This window comes from Sturnus vulgaris, chromosome 2, assembly GCF_052056855.1.
Source record: "Sturnus vulgaris isolate bStuVul1 chromosome 2, bStuVul1.hap1, whole genome shotgun sequence".
NCBI lineage: Eukaryota > Metazoa > Chordata > Aves > Passeriformes > Sturnidae > Sturnus > Sturnus vulgaris.
This window is the reverse complement of record NC_142244.1, coordinates 20874297-20888498: the sequence shown is the minus strand read 5'-3', so window position 1 is coordinate 20888498 and position 14202 is coordinate 20874297. Positions and strand designations below refer to the sequence as shown.

Sequence of the window (14202 nt, the reverse complement as noted above, 5' to 3'; positions counted from 1 at the left end):
CTGCCCTATCTTCACTGCTGAAGCTGCTCCCCTCCCAACCAAGCAATTAAAATGTTCAGTGCCCTAGGAGTAGCACCCCTGAAGGCCTCACAGCAGAGCCCTCCCAGGGCTGAGCAGCCCTTGCTATCCCCACCACTCTGGGAACACCACCCAGACCTTTGGTACAAGCCCTCTTTCCCTGAGAAAGCCCAGGAATGAACAATACCTGCCCGTAAATCTGGCCCTCCTCACATTTCACATCAGCCTGTGTCACTCTGCGAGCACAGCTCCAGGCAACACAGGCAGAAAGAGGGAAGGGATCAGTCAGAGAACTGGACTTTATGCCCTGCACACCAGCACAAACACAGCTCCTGAGAGGGTGCAGGGCAGGAACCACACAGCCCCTGAAGTTATTCATGTGCTGCTTTACACACCAGTAGCTCTACAGAAGCACTCAGCCGTACAAAGTACTGCACAACAGGGATTTTAGCAAGTGCAGTTCTGTCCCCCAGAACTGAGATCCAACTGAAACCCAACACATCAGGGTTTCACTCAGTATTTCCAACTGCACGGAAGCAAAGCATCCCACCATTCCTACACGGAAGAGGTACAGATCCAAACATGCCCGTTTCCAAGACACGGATTAGTCATGGGATCCCCAGAAACACCACTTTTGCTCTGCAGTCACCATTCAGCACAAGCAGTGGGGTCATTATTTGACAGGCACCATTCAGGCTTGTCAGGCAGCAATGCTCCGCCAGGACCACTACTCATATTGATGCAGGTAATGAAGAAGATTGCTGCTCTCTCTTTCCATCAACACTGAAAATGGCACACGAGTGCTGTTTTAATTTATTTGGGAAGGTGGCTTTGCACCCTGCCATCCCACTGGTTCAAAGCTGCACAAAACCCTCAAACCACTGGCAAATAAATAAACCATTAACAGGAGCTTTTCCCTTTGCTCTTGCAGTTTTGGTAAGCATGAGGGTATTCTCAGGTGCGTGTATGACAAACTCTTGCAGAGAGGGAGCCTTACACAGCCTGAATCCATCACACGGGAGCAGCTACCATTTCTCCTGTTTCTGTTCAACAGGCAGGCACAGCCACCCAGCCTCCAACACCAGTCTGGGAACAGGCTCTGCCTCAGCTTTAAGTGACTTTCTGTCCATGGAGGGTCCGCAAAGCCACACTGTCCAACTGAGGCAGAAGTATAACTAACAGTAATAAATATTCATATTGAAGTCACGTGTCAAAAACTCTATATAGCAGAGGCTGAATTGACTTGCTGAATATTATGCAAAAAAACAACCACAGTCCACTTTGCTTCCAACTCCTCGCGACTAACTAAGAAATAAAAAAAACCCCAAAAACATAAGAAGACAGGGAAGGACCTTCTGTGTGGTACGAAAGGCGAGTGAACACTTTCCAACCTGTCCTGTTCCCAGAACTAGGATCGATCCCTGAGTCCCATCCCAGGCGCCGTTCCCACACAGGGATGAGCCCTCTCCCTCTGCAGCTTCTGGCCGTGCCGCCGCTTCTCACCGTGGCTCTCTGGCCAAGCCATTACCGGGAAACGCCAGTCCCGAAACTTCCCCAGCCCCCGAACAACACACACCGCCGGGGCTCCGCGTGACAACGAGCCCGCCTGGGAAACCCTGCGAACAGCGATCCGGCCCAGGATCCCGGGATCCTGCTCTCCGGCACTGCCAAGAGGAAACCGAGGGGAGCAGCGAGAGGACGGAGGCTGCCGGGGAGGCCCAAAGGTCCCTTCAACGCCTCCCCCCACGCAGGCCCAGCCCGGCCCGGCCCGCGCGGGGCCTCGCGGAGCGGCCGCTGAACGGCCCGGCCGCGCTCGCCTCCATTTTCCCCCGGAGCACTGCTCTCCGCCCGGCGGCAGGCCCGGGCCGGTGCTCCCCGCTCAGGCCGCGGGCGGCGGGGCCGGGCCCGGCCGGAAGCGCGGGGAGCTGGGGGACGCGATGGCGGCCGCCGTGTGTCCCCCCCCGCGCGGCGGCCCGCGCTTCGCCGCCCGCCCCCCCGGCTCCCACCTCTTGGTTGAAGGCGTTCACGGCCTCCATGTCGGCGCTGGTGGCGGGAGGCGGCGGGAAGGCGGCAGGCGAGGCGGGCGGGCGGCGTGGCAAGGCCGGTCGGTGCCCTCAGGGCGCGGCCATGATGGCGGCGGCCATGGCGGGGCTCGCGGGCAGCGCGCGGCCCGGGCCGACCGCGCGACGGGCGGGGGGGAAGGCGCGGTGCACGCCGGGATCGGCCGGGCCTCCTCCCGGCCCACGCGAGAGGTTGGGCGGGAGTGATGGCGGCACCACGTGAGCGTCCCGCTCCGCGCGCGCGCTAGCGCCATGTCAGCGCCGCCTCCGGTGCCGGGGGGGAGAATGGCGGCAGCGGCAATGTCAGAGCCGTCAGCCGCTGTCACTGTCACCGACACTGCCCCAGCCCCTGGGACGGCACCGCTGTCCCGACGCCTCCCGCAGGCGCCACAGTTCGGCCCCTCAGAGCACGCCGCAACAGCTGCGGTGCGGCCGGGCTCGGCAGGGTCCGGCTGAGCTCGGCTCGGCTCGGCTCGGCTCGGCTCGGTTCGTCTGAACTCGTCCGAGTTCGGCCGAGCTCGTGATTTCGGCCTGTCTCGGTTTGGTTCGGTTGCGCTCGTCTGAGTTCCATGGACTCGGTTCGGCTGAGCCCGGCTCGGTTTGGCCGGGCTCGGTTCGGAAGAAGGGGTTTAGGGCAGCTCAGTGGGTCCAATAAAATTGGGCCATAGCGTCCAATAAAATTCTGGGTCCTATCAATACTTTTTTATGGGATACGGAGTATTTAAGCCTGAGAGGAATGTGTGACTAACTGTCTTGTAAGCATTTTTGGGTTTGCAATACACTGGTGAAAAAAAAAAAAATTAAAAATAATTTTTTTTTAAATCTAGTTGGATTATATTTGAGGGAGGAGAAAGAATTCCTATGCAAGAGACAATTCCTAGGTTAAAGTTGAAAAGTTTTGCTTGGTACTCTGGAGAAGCACTGATCAAATCCTAACTTGTTAAATCCTTACTTACTAAACTTTCCGGGTATTGGCGAGCAGATAAATTCTGCCGGGCTTCACGCCTTCGATTTCAATTTTTTTATTTTTTTTCCCCCAGTTTCTTGCTGCTCTGCCAGTGCCTGCAGCGGCCAGGAGATGGCCCTGATGTCCGCACTAAGAGGGGAGCACCAGGAAACACAATTTGCTCTCCCTGGAACCGTGTCTGAGGAGTGTCGGCAAATATCTTGGGCCAGTGTGAATTCACAGGATAAACGATCACTTTGATCTCGTAGCACATGAGGGGCGCAGATTCAAGAACAAAGTCCCGGAACTTGTTGCTTCACAAAAGAACTCTGTTTCTTTGCTCAGTACGAAGGATCTGACGTGTCCCTGAATTCAGAGGACGGCCATCAAACAAAATTCCTGGGTGTTGGTGGGGGGTTGTTTGTTTTTAAAGCGACAATAATCCCAAGGCAGCTTCTGGCGCTTTGCTCTGAGATGTTGAGGTCTGGTCTAAAGATTATTTAAAGGCTTTATCACTTCTGTGGTTTTTGTACTTCTGCCTGCCCTTCCTCCCTGAGTTATGGTGTTTATATCCTTCACGGAGTCTGCGTTGTTTTGTTCTCCAGCATAACCCACTTGGGACAAGCCACCCCAATGAGAACCCTTTTATCCTGGTAAAACTTTTCCAAACATCAGGGCCAGCCATTATCCTGAATTGGTCTTGTCACAAGATCCCTGTAGCTGGATCTGAAGGGGAAGGGATGGAGCTCTGAACTCCCCAAGGTCACTGCCCCCTGTCACCTCCTGTCCTGTCACCTGCCACTGCCCACAGCCATCTTTCCTGTGCCAGTTTTTATCACTGATTTATTTCCAGGATTCACTTTCAGGCTTTTTGCTTTGCTCTCAACAAAAGCAGTCAGCCCTGTTTGCATCCAAAATTCCCCAGCTGGCGTTCTTTTCAGTCAGAAAACCAAGTGTGAGAACACAAAAACCTGTTTCAGTTTCTTAGTAAAAACATAATTTTTTATATAGATATATATACATACACACATATATATAAACACACCCACACACACACAGACTGCACCATGGCCACTAAGCAGATTGTTTTCCACATTGTATGCAGAAGGATTCTTGCAGAGGATGATCATTTTTGTGATTCAGGGCTGAATTAAACCATACAAAACTCCATCCAAATTGTGGAATGGCCTGGATGGGAAGAGACCTTTAAAACCCATCCAGTCCCAATCCTGCCATGGGCAGGGACACCTTCCACTATCCCAGGGTGCTCCAAGCCCTGTCCAGCCTGGCCTTGGACCCTTCCAGGGATCCAGGGGGCAGCCACAGCTTCTCTGGGCACCCTGTGCACAGGGAAGGATTTCTTCCCAGTATCCAATCTATCCCTGCCCTCTGGCAATAGAAGCCGTTCCCCCTTGTCCTGTCCCTCCAGTCCCCTGTCCCCAATCCCTCTCTGTCTCTCTTGTAGGCTCCACTCAGATCCTGGAAAGAAAGTCCCTAATGCTAAGTTCCTAAGCAATCCAAAGGGCTCCTGGGCATTATGAGGTCTGAGCACTGGAGCCCGGGAAGGGAAAGCAGTTGGAAAACACCTCTGGTGTTGATTGTGTGCCAACATCAAACACTTGCCCACTGGCTGGCAGGAGATAAAAGCCCAGGAGCTGAGAAAGGAGGAAGGACACCAGGAGCACCAGGGAGGGCTGGCTGTGGCTGTGAGAGTGCATGCTTCCATGGAATTCTCTTTCAGGAGCCCTCTGGATGGCTGTAGGGATGGGACCCCCGTGTGCCCTGTGGTCCTGCACAGGTCACAGGCAGCTTCTGATGGTGCTCAAATAATCCTGTGCCTTCTGTCACCATGAACTGTGACATGCTTCATTGGCAAACTCACTGCTTTGGCTCTGGTTGGATTTTGTTTGTGGGTTGGGTTGTTTGGTTGGTTGGTTTTTTGTTTTGTTGGTTTTTGGGGTTTGGGTTTTTTTGTTTGTTTGTTTTTTTGGCAAGGTAGAAATCCCATAATTTCAAATGGAAATAATTAATAAAACAAACCCTGCCAAAATAAACATTCCTCTGCATGCGTGTGCAGATCTTCTCTTCCTTAAGGAGAGGAAGCACGTCATGGGATGGGTTTGTTGCTTCGTGTGCTCCTCCAAAACCCTGGAGTGCTGCAAAAAAGGGGGTGTTTGAAGGACTTGAGTTCCACATCTCATTGCCATATTTCCTGGAAGCAGCAAAGCCATTTGGCTTTTCCCAGATTTCAATGTTCCTGTTACAAAGAGCAGGATGTTTCTCCAGGTTTTCCTGCTCCTCTGCAGGCTCATGACTGATTTTCAGTGGCAATTTAGTACCTGTCTCTTTCACAGCACAAGGATTTTTTGTTTTCAGATGGATTTTTAAAATTTATTTACACACCTGGGGATTTTTGTGTGATGAGAAACATACATTGCAAAGGTGTTTGGTTTTTTTCCCAATACATGCATTTCTGTGTTCTGTTTTTCTGTAATTCCTCTATATCCACAAATATGGGTCATATTAAAAAAAAATATGGGTAAGCCTAGAGTGGATTCTAGGAAAAATACCTTGCTCTGAGTATACAAGTACAGCTGGAAATATATTAATGTTGAATACATGTGCTTGTAAATAAGATCTTTTATTTAGATATTTTATTCAATGTAGGGATTGGGACATACTTCCGAAGTAATTACTGCCAACATTTTGGGAAGATTCTTAAAGCTTTTCTGTATTTTTGATATTACACTATTTGGAAAGCAGTCAGCTGGCAATGAGGCACATTTGGCATGGGCTGGGAAGATGTGTATTCTGCTTTGAGTGACCCTGAGGTCTGTTAGCATTTTATTTAGAATATTTAGAAGATGAAGCTTGTGTAATCATGCTTTCTGTACACATTTTTGTGTTTTGGGGAAATGAGGCCTTAATCTGGTAAAGGGATGACTAATTTATCTATGTTGTTATTGGTTACTTGATTGGATAAAACCTTGGCTATTGATTGTCCAAACATTTCAGTTAGTAATGCTCATATATAAAAATCATTCTGTGATATTACCAGGGTTACTTCTAAAAATAAACTTTTATAAAAATGGACTGATTTTAAATATTATGCTTTAAATTTGCTTTTGTGTGACTTTGCTCTGCTTAAAAACTACTTTATTTGTTTTAAGGTTCACATCCACTTTGCTCACCTGTCTTGTATCTTATCCTGTATTAATGTATATCAGAGGACAGACTGAAGGAGTGCTTGTATCATAACTGTGGGGCAAAATCCTGCAGTCACATAAATACCTTATCCCTTGATATTTAAATACATCCCTGGATTCATCCCATAAACCAACTTTGTCCCATTTGTCCTTCACCCTTCCTTCACTCTCCATTGTGAGTCTACCCCTCTGTCCCTTTGCTTTTCCTGATGACAAGCTTGTGACTGTTCCTTCAATCACCTTCCATAAGAAGTGAAGCTGCTTTGGCAGGAGATAAAACATTCCGTTTGATGAACAGATAGAAATAGAAAAAGCTCCCAACGAGTTCGTGAGAGCTGACCAGACTGTGTCAGTCGATGGAACAAAAGTCACTGCCTCTCCCTATATTGCTTTCCTGGAACTTCCCACTCTCTCTGTTCCAACAACTCCCAATTCCGATGGCAAAGCTTTGTCTTGATTCTCCCTGCAGGGTCTGGTTGGTTCCAGCAGAATAACTGGAGCTGCTGGTTCATCCTGCCAGATGGGCCACTGTGGTCCCCTGGGCCACCTTCCTGCCTGACACCCAGCACCAGGCTCCTTCCTGCCTGGAATACAGCACAAAACACATCTGAGTTTGATTTAAACATTTCCAAAGAAGGAGACTTTGCCATAATGCCTTGCTGGGTTGCTGTGCTGGTTAATTACCCTCACTGTTAAAAATATGTGTCTTGTTTTATAGCCTGAATTTGTCTGGATTCAGCTCCCAAGCCCTGGATCTCATTATAGCCTTGTCTGCAAGCCTGTATTCGTACTCAGGCACACAGACTGGGAGCAGGAGCCCCCTCCCTTTGCTAGGCTTAAAAGGACCAAGTTCCTCCGCTGGAAAGTTTATTATTTAAATCTTTTTTCACTCGTAGAGTGCTTTTCTGAATTTTCTTCGGTTTACCAACTCCTTGACTTGTGGAGGTGCAGTGTTCCAGCTGGGGTTGCAGGAGTGCAGGATACTTGGATCATTTAGCAGCCTTTTTTCTTCCTTTTTTCTTCTTTCCCTTTCCTTAAGGGAAAACAAGAAGAAAAATCCTTTTTCATGGACTAAGATGTTATTTTTGATAGGCAGGAAGGCCCGCCCAGTGCCTGAGTCACATTATCTCTTTTGGCCACTTCAGAGCAGACAGGGAATAGCAGAGTCTGAAAGTGCTGTCAAAGCCAGAGTCTTCATGAGTAATTCCTCTTCCCTGCCAAATATTTCATGGTACTTAGTGTTCATCAGCCAGGTGGATCAGTGCTGATTCAAGGGAGAATGTGCTTGCTACAGAAACAGGTGCAGGAATGAATAACCCGCTGGGTTTTGTAGTAATCAACCTGATATTCAAACACGTCTGTGAGTGATTCTGTACTTGTGCAAATAAGCAAACCCAGAACTGTGTTTTTATCTGTGTTTGGTTTTTTCTTTTTTTTTTTTCTTTTTTTTTCTAGAAAGTCTGTCAGTAAAATATTCAAAAATTTTATTTGGATCATTCAGGAACTGTCTTCCAGTTTTCCACTGAAGGATTTACAAGGATGTGTTGACTGGAACCTCTCTCCCTCTGAGTGTTTGAAGCAAGTCCCCCCCTGGAGCCCCTGGGATCAAAGCCCAAGTGTCTGCAGCAGCCACAGTGGAAGCTGGGGGCAACAAACCCATCTCTGTACTCAGGGCACCAGTAGGAGAAAGAGCAATAAAATCTCATGGGAAATATTCTTTCACCAACATTTTTTTTTCTTTTCTGTTGAAGGGGGAAGTTGGGGTCATGGACAAATGGTCCCAGAGCTCCTCCTGCTTTGTGTTCCTTGAACCAATGTAACAGGGGGCTTGAGCTTGTGGATAACTCTCCTGAGACTGAAAAATATGCAAGAAAGTGAAAGTAACCTGGAGAGAAACGGGAACTAAATGGGAGCACAGCACATCAAGCATTGTTGAGAGAGGCTGGCTTGGGCCAGGGATCCCAGGGGAGCATGGGGAGGGAATTGAGGGCAGCCTCTGGAGGAGCTGCACTCCAACCAGGAGCAGGGATTTGAGGGGGTTGTATAGCTGTGTGGAAAGGGAACCTTTCCTGGGCTGGAACACGGTGGGAGTCAAAGGAGCTATGGGAGGGAGGCTCTGTGCATTGCAGCTTTGGGGGGGAAAAACCAAAATAGCAGAGGTTCCTTGGGGAACACACAGCATTCCGTGTTTGCTTCCAGGTGTGGGTTCCTCTGCAGGCTCTGGTGTTGTGAACCCAAGCCCCCCACTCTGGAGCAGTGAGACAGCAGAGGCTGCCCCAGGAATTTGCTGTTCTCCTCCTCTGGGCGCTATCTTGACAGCTGAGAGCAGCCAGAGAGTTTTTGCTGACACGCCCTGAACTGGAACATCTGGAGAGTGTAAGCTCTGCTTTCCCTGTGAAACATCCTCAGCTCAGGAATTTTCTTCTCCCAGTGGCCTCCTGCAGCCACATCCACTGACCCCAGGGCACAGTGTAAGGTCCATCTGCGTGCTCAGATGTTTGCCTGGGCTCTGGCAGGGAGCCTCAGGATAACTCATGGATAACTCATCCCATGGGAGTCTGTGTGGGATGAGCAGTGGTCTGGGATGGAGCTGGTTTTTAAACCACGGCTATCTGTCCAGGCTGTTAAACAAATTAAACAAAACCATTCCACCCTCTGGGTGTTTTACAACAAATGAGGTTATTTAAATAAATAAACCTCTCAGATTTTGGTGACTGTGCCGTGGGGGTTCTTCATACTTGAGTGAGCAAGTGACCTCTGTCAAGACACCCCTTCTTGATCCTGCAAGGGAAGTGCATCCCAAGTGCCTCTGTGACAGCAGACTGACACAACATCCCATGCTCAGGAATAAACCAAGACTGAATTTTTACACAAAAGCGGTGCAGGTGACAGAAAGGATTTCAATGTAACAAAGAAACACATTTCTTTTTTTGGGTTCAGCTCGGTTAGTCCTTCTTTTAAGCCAAGGAAAAACCTGGAAGCCTGGCCTTGAGCTGAAATACCTGTTGATTGGAATATGTATGGAATGTCAAGGGTAGGGACACCTTCCACTATCCTCTGTTGCTCCAAACCCTCTCCAACTTGGCCTTGGACACTTCCAGGGGTTGGGCATCCACAGCTTCTCTGGGCACCCTGTGCCAGGGCCTCCCCAGCCTCACAGGGATTCATAATTTAAAATGGAATCTATTTATTTTAAGCTCGTATCACTTCAGAAATGTTCCGGGTCCTGAACATATGCCAGAGTATCCACCTGTAAATAATTGCACACTTCATAACTGGGTTTGCCAGCCCTGAGTCTTTGATGTGGTTTCCACAGCTCAGGAAGGTGCATCCAGAGACCTGACTGCAGCAAGGTACCTGTGATTTGTAAATGAGCCTTGCAATCACCATGCAGCAAGTCTGCCCTGGTCACAAAGGAAAACACTTGGAAAAGGAATGTTTTCAGCTGCAAAGCACCGAGATGAATTTTCATAGCTTGGGATGAGACTGCATTCATTTGAAGATTTTTAATCTGATTATTTTGCTGCTTTCCAGCAGTTCATTCAGCCATCCAAAATTCTCTCATGCGTAAACAAAACATGGAGGTCTTTGTTCGGGAGGGAATCACTGCTCTGGTCATATTTTAACAAGGTGTTTGGAATATTTCTTGCAAGGAAGCCTTTGAATATGACTGAAAAAAACCCCACCCCTTACTAGAGATGCAAGCACACAGCCAGTCCTGGACTGTGCTCTGAGGCTCTGGGATATTTTCTGACCTGTTGCCAAGAAAAAGGAGGAGAATAAGGAGATAAAACCGTACATTTTGAGGGCAGCCTGGTTTCGAATTGTCACCGTGGGATGGCACTGGCAGGAGTGTCTGGAGCAGCAGCAGCTCCTCCTGGGGTGTAAAACTTCATTTCAACCCCATCTCTATCCTCATCATGCACTGAAATGACTCTCAGGGCACAGGAACACCAGGACTGACCCAAGGAGGCCACTGCAGGGGCTCTGTCAGCATTCCCCACACCTCACCCCTTTTCCTGCAGGATACACTAAATCCAGGGATTCACATCGCTCTGGCCTCCTTGTTCTTCACATCTCATCCATCACTGATACCTAATAGCTTTTTGAAAACACAGAGCATTTCCCACACAACCCTCTTGTGTTCTCTTATATGTAAATGAAACTTAAATCCAAGGTGCTAAATTAACACAACAGTGTGCACTGCAAGGAGGGCTTCACAGCAGTTTAATTGAAATTCAGGAATGGAACTTCTTAATTAATGGAATGTGAAGAAGAATAACATCACCAATACAGCAACCCCCTGCTAGTCACTTTGATATTAAATTCCATTTGCTTTATGATACTTCCAAGTGCTCGATTTATGTGTTGGCTGTGGAGAGCTGCAGGACAGAAGCTGCAGAGAGCAAATTGGAGATTTTTCTGGGAGCACAGGTCTAGCAGAGCCTTTGGAGGGGCAGTGCCAGATCACCCCACTGTCCCGTTTCTGTAAAAATCATCAATTAGTTCAATGCTTACTCAGGTAAATTTGCATGTTTATTTATTTATGTATTTATTTATTTAAACTCTTTTAATCTGTAATATCTAAACCCCAAATACTACTAAATTAAACAGCTGCCAAAACGAACCCCTCCAAAAACTCAAACCAAAACCTGCAAAAATCCCCAATTATTTTAAAGCAGAATGAGATACCCAGGAAAGCATAAGCAATAACAGCCTGACTTTCTCTTTTTTTAGCCTATCAGCACTAAGTCAGGCTATCTCCTGTGACCTGACTGAAGTCAGCAGTTAACCACTGGCTGCAAAAGGCCTGCTGATGTGGCAGGGAAATGTTGAATTACCACCTTTAATGTGACCAGGACAGAATATACTCGGTGGCCTCCTGCAGCACAATTACAAGTTCCCAGTAAGGATTCAGCCCAGGTAGACCTCGACCCTGGGGATTTGGCCCAGGGGCCTCAGCCTCCCTCGTGGCTGGAAAACTCCCAGTCCACAAGCCACTAATCCATTTTACTGCAGTATTTTAAAAGGCTGGAGATGGCAAAGGACAATACTGTCAGGGTAACTCTGAATTTCTTTGCTTTCATGGGTATAAATCAGGCTCTATATTGTTTTTAGTAGCTTGTTATTACAGCTTTTGCAACCTGAAGACAGACTACTGCCTTTAATTCATTAGTAATTTCAACAGTTAATCAGAAAATGTCATTACCTAGAAAGTCTGAAGCTCAAAATAGAGCACACTGGAGTTAAATTTAAATTAAAGCATGGACAGAAATGAATGCAGCCTTTGATCCCCTTTTCATCCAGACTGCACCCTGATGGGCACAGCTGGACAGGATGGGAATTGTGAGAAGGCAGCAGTCTCGCCTGGTAAAAGGATACTGTCAACTCATTAAGTCCTCGAGTTGAGGCAATTAAAAAAAAATATTCACTGGGTTCTTTCAGAACTCTCCTCGTGTTTGCTGCAATGGACATTTCTTGCCAGTTTCATTTTTCAAAGAGGCTGTCTTTCAGGTGTTTGGCTGGAAAACACACCATTAACATCTGTTTAATCCTCCAAGTGGCCAAACCATGTTTCTGTTAGTGGAGCCCAAACAAAGGCACCCATCTCTGCCTGCCTGTCTCTCTGAAGGAATATTCCTTTAGGCAGGGAAAGAGCCTGGCTCCAAACCCTCTTAGCACAGCCATATATTGAAATAAGACAGGATGTAGCCTCTTTCCAACTCAAAAGCAAGCTGTACTTTTCAGTCCCCCAATGTCTGTCTGCAGAACAGCTTTTTTACCCCCTTTTTTCCCTTTGTTCCCATGCGACAATGCTGTTAAAACCTCCACATTTGTCATGCTGACCAGAGAAACTGTGACACACACCTAGGCTTGCCACGGAACCATCACCTATCTCTACACCTTCCCACAAGGCACCAAATCACTCCCAGGATAGCGTTAGGTCAGAGCACGTGCAGACTCTTGCTTTAGGTGGCCATGTGCTGTAATGCTTGTAAATCTACCCAGTACATGCAATGAGTGGAGATTTTCAATCCAAACTATAATTTATGGGCTTTGAAGCTTTCCCTTCTCCAGTTTCTGCCTTCTGGGACAGATGCTGGATTTCTGTTTTGTTTGAAATTTCATCTGAAAACATATATTTCAATGGAGCATGGTGGTGTGGAGCCAGCTCCAGGGTTCCCAGCCCTGAGAGTGTGTTTAGCCACTGGGAACATGTTTTGAAGAGGTCAGTGAGAGATTCAGATGATGGAAGGCAGCCAGATGAGCTCCAGAAAGGCAGGGTGATTCTGCACAGTTCTCCTTGCTGGTGATCAAAGAAGAGCTTAAAAAGCAGGGAGAGGTGTGTTCATTACCCCTCTGGTGGGCGCAGGAGCTCTGCATGTGTCAAGATGGACGGGACGGGACGGGACGGGACGGGACGGGACGGGACGGGACGGGATGGGATGGGATGGGATGGGATGGGATGGGATGGGATGGCAGCTCTAGGTTGGCTGATGTCAGGTACAGCTGCCCCTCAAAAGGACGTTTTGCTGACACAATTCTCATCTGTTAGGGTGTACATCGTTCCTTTCAGATTTCAAAGTATTCCCTAAGACAAGCACGCAGGCAAAACTTAAAAATGTGGATTATGCTTAAAGACAATTAGGGACTCTTCACGACTTTCTGGCTGATTCAACTGAAGATGGGTTGGAGGCTAAAATCCTTATAAGGCATTTCAGTGAATGAATTGGATTAGATCTCCTTCAGCACGAGTAGAAGGTGGCCAGCATCACTGACCGACCGAGACAAAGAGGAGGGCAGAGCATCGCTGACCATCGGAAACTCAGAGCGGGGTGGCTTTGCCAGCTCTGTCTCCTCTCACATCCCTGCTCTCCATCTCCTCTCCCGTTTCCTAGCCGGGTGGGAAGGGGCAGCGCGGTGGCAGTGGCAGTGTACTCATTCCTTCTCCATCCCCGGGGAAGGTCGGTGGGGCAGTGACAGCCCCATGGGCTCTGCCTGCCGGGGGATGCAGGCTGCGGGATGAGGGGAGCTCGGCCGGGACCCCGAGCGCCGGGAGGGATAAGGTGGAGAAGCGGCGGTGAAAGAAGTGGGGAGGGAGCGGAACGGAGCCGCCGGAGCGGCGATGGCTACGGCGCCTTCCCGACACGGCGGCGAGAAGGACTCGGACGTGTTCGCGAAGGGAGGAGAGGAAAAGCAACACAAAAGCTGCTCCCGAGCAGCAGCGAGGCAGAGCCACATGCAGAGCGAGCGGCGGCCGTGCCCGGGAGCGCCGGGTTAATTCCCGGGAAAGGGATGCGCTGGGATGCCGGGGGGGACAAACCCCCAGGCCGCCGGGTCTGCATGGCAGCTGCTCCCGCCGCGTGCGAGCGGATTGAATTACCGCAAATTCAAACCGAACGAGCCCGCTCCCCCTCCCTCCATCCCTCCCCTCCATCCCTCCGCCCCCTGCCCCGCTGCCGGCGTGAGGCTGGAGCGGGGAGGAGGCAGAGGGAGGAGGCGCCGGCTCCGAGGAGGGGCGGCAGCCCGGGGCACTTCGGCTCGCCCCAGCGCCGGCCCCCGCCCGCTCCGCAGCCGCAACCGCAAGTTCGCCGAGCGCCCCGGAGGCAGCGGCCGGAGCAGGGCAGGGCAGAGCGGAGCCAGGCAGAGGAACCGGGCAGAGCCGGGCATGCCGGCGGCGGCGGGCGATGGGCTCCTGGGCGAGCCGGCGGCCGTGGCGGCGGGCGGGGAGGCGCGGCGGGCGGCGGCGGACGGCGGCTCCTTCCTGGCCGCCTGGCTCAGCGCCGCCGCGCCCCGGGAGCGGCTCCGAGACTTCCAGCACACCAAGAGGGTCGGCAACTACCTGATCGGCAGGAAGCTGGGAGAGGGCTCCTTCGCCAAGGTCCGCGAGGGGCTGCATGTGCTCACCGGAGAGAAGGTACCGCGCCCGCCGGGAGCCCCCCGGGGGGAAAACGGGGGGAGAACGGGAGGC

General features: G+C 50.1%; 2 protein-coding genes across 4 annotated transcripts in view; one reads left to right on the top strand and one right to left on the bottom strand.

Moving 5' to 3' along the window:
• SCAF4 (SR-related CTD associated factor 4) overlaps window positions 1-2179 on the bottom strand; it is a 30459-nt gene extending 28280 nt beyond the window's left edge. Inside the window, exon 1 of one of the 2 annotated variants that reach the window (XM_014888727.2) lies at window positions 2025-2179. In XM_014888727.2, coding sequence (XP_014744213.1) covers window positions 2025-2054 — 30 coding nt within the window. In that variant the 5' untranslated portion in view covers window positions 2055-2179. The remainder of the gene's footprint in view (window positions 1-2024) is intronic. The other variant, XM_014888726.2, reaches the window with a different exon arrangement.
• Window positions 2180-13884: 11705 nt separating this feature from the next.
• The window catches only part of HUNK (hormonally up-regulated Neu-associated kinase), a 40036-nt gene continuing 39718 nt past the window's right edge, over window positions 13885-14202 (top strand). For both annotated transcript variants that reach the window (XM_014888735.2, XM_014888734.2), the window contains exon 1: window positions 13885-14148. In XM_014888735.2, the coding sequence (XP_014744221.2) occupies window positions 13900-14148 (249 nt within the window). In that variant the 5' untranslated portion in view covers window positions 13885-13899. The remainder of the gene's footprint in view (window positions 14149-14202) is intronic.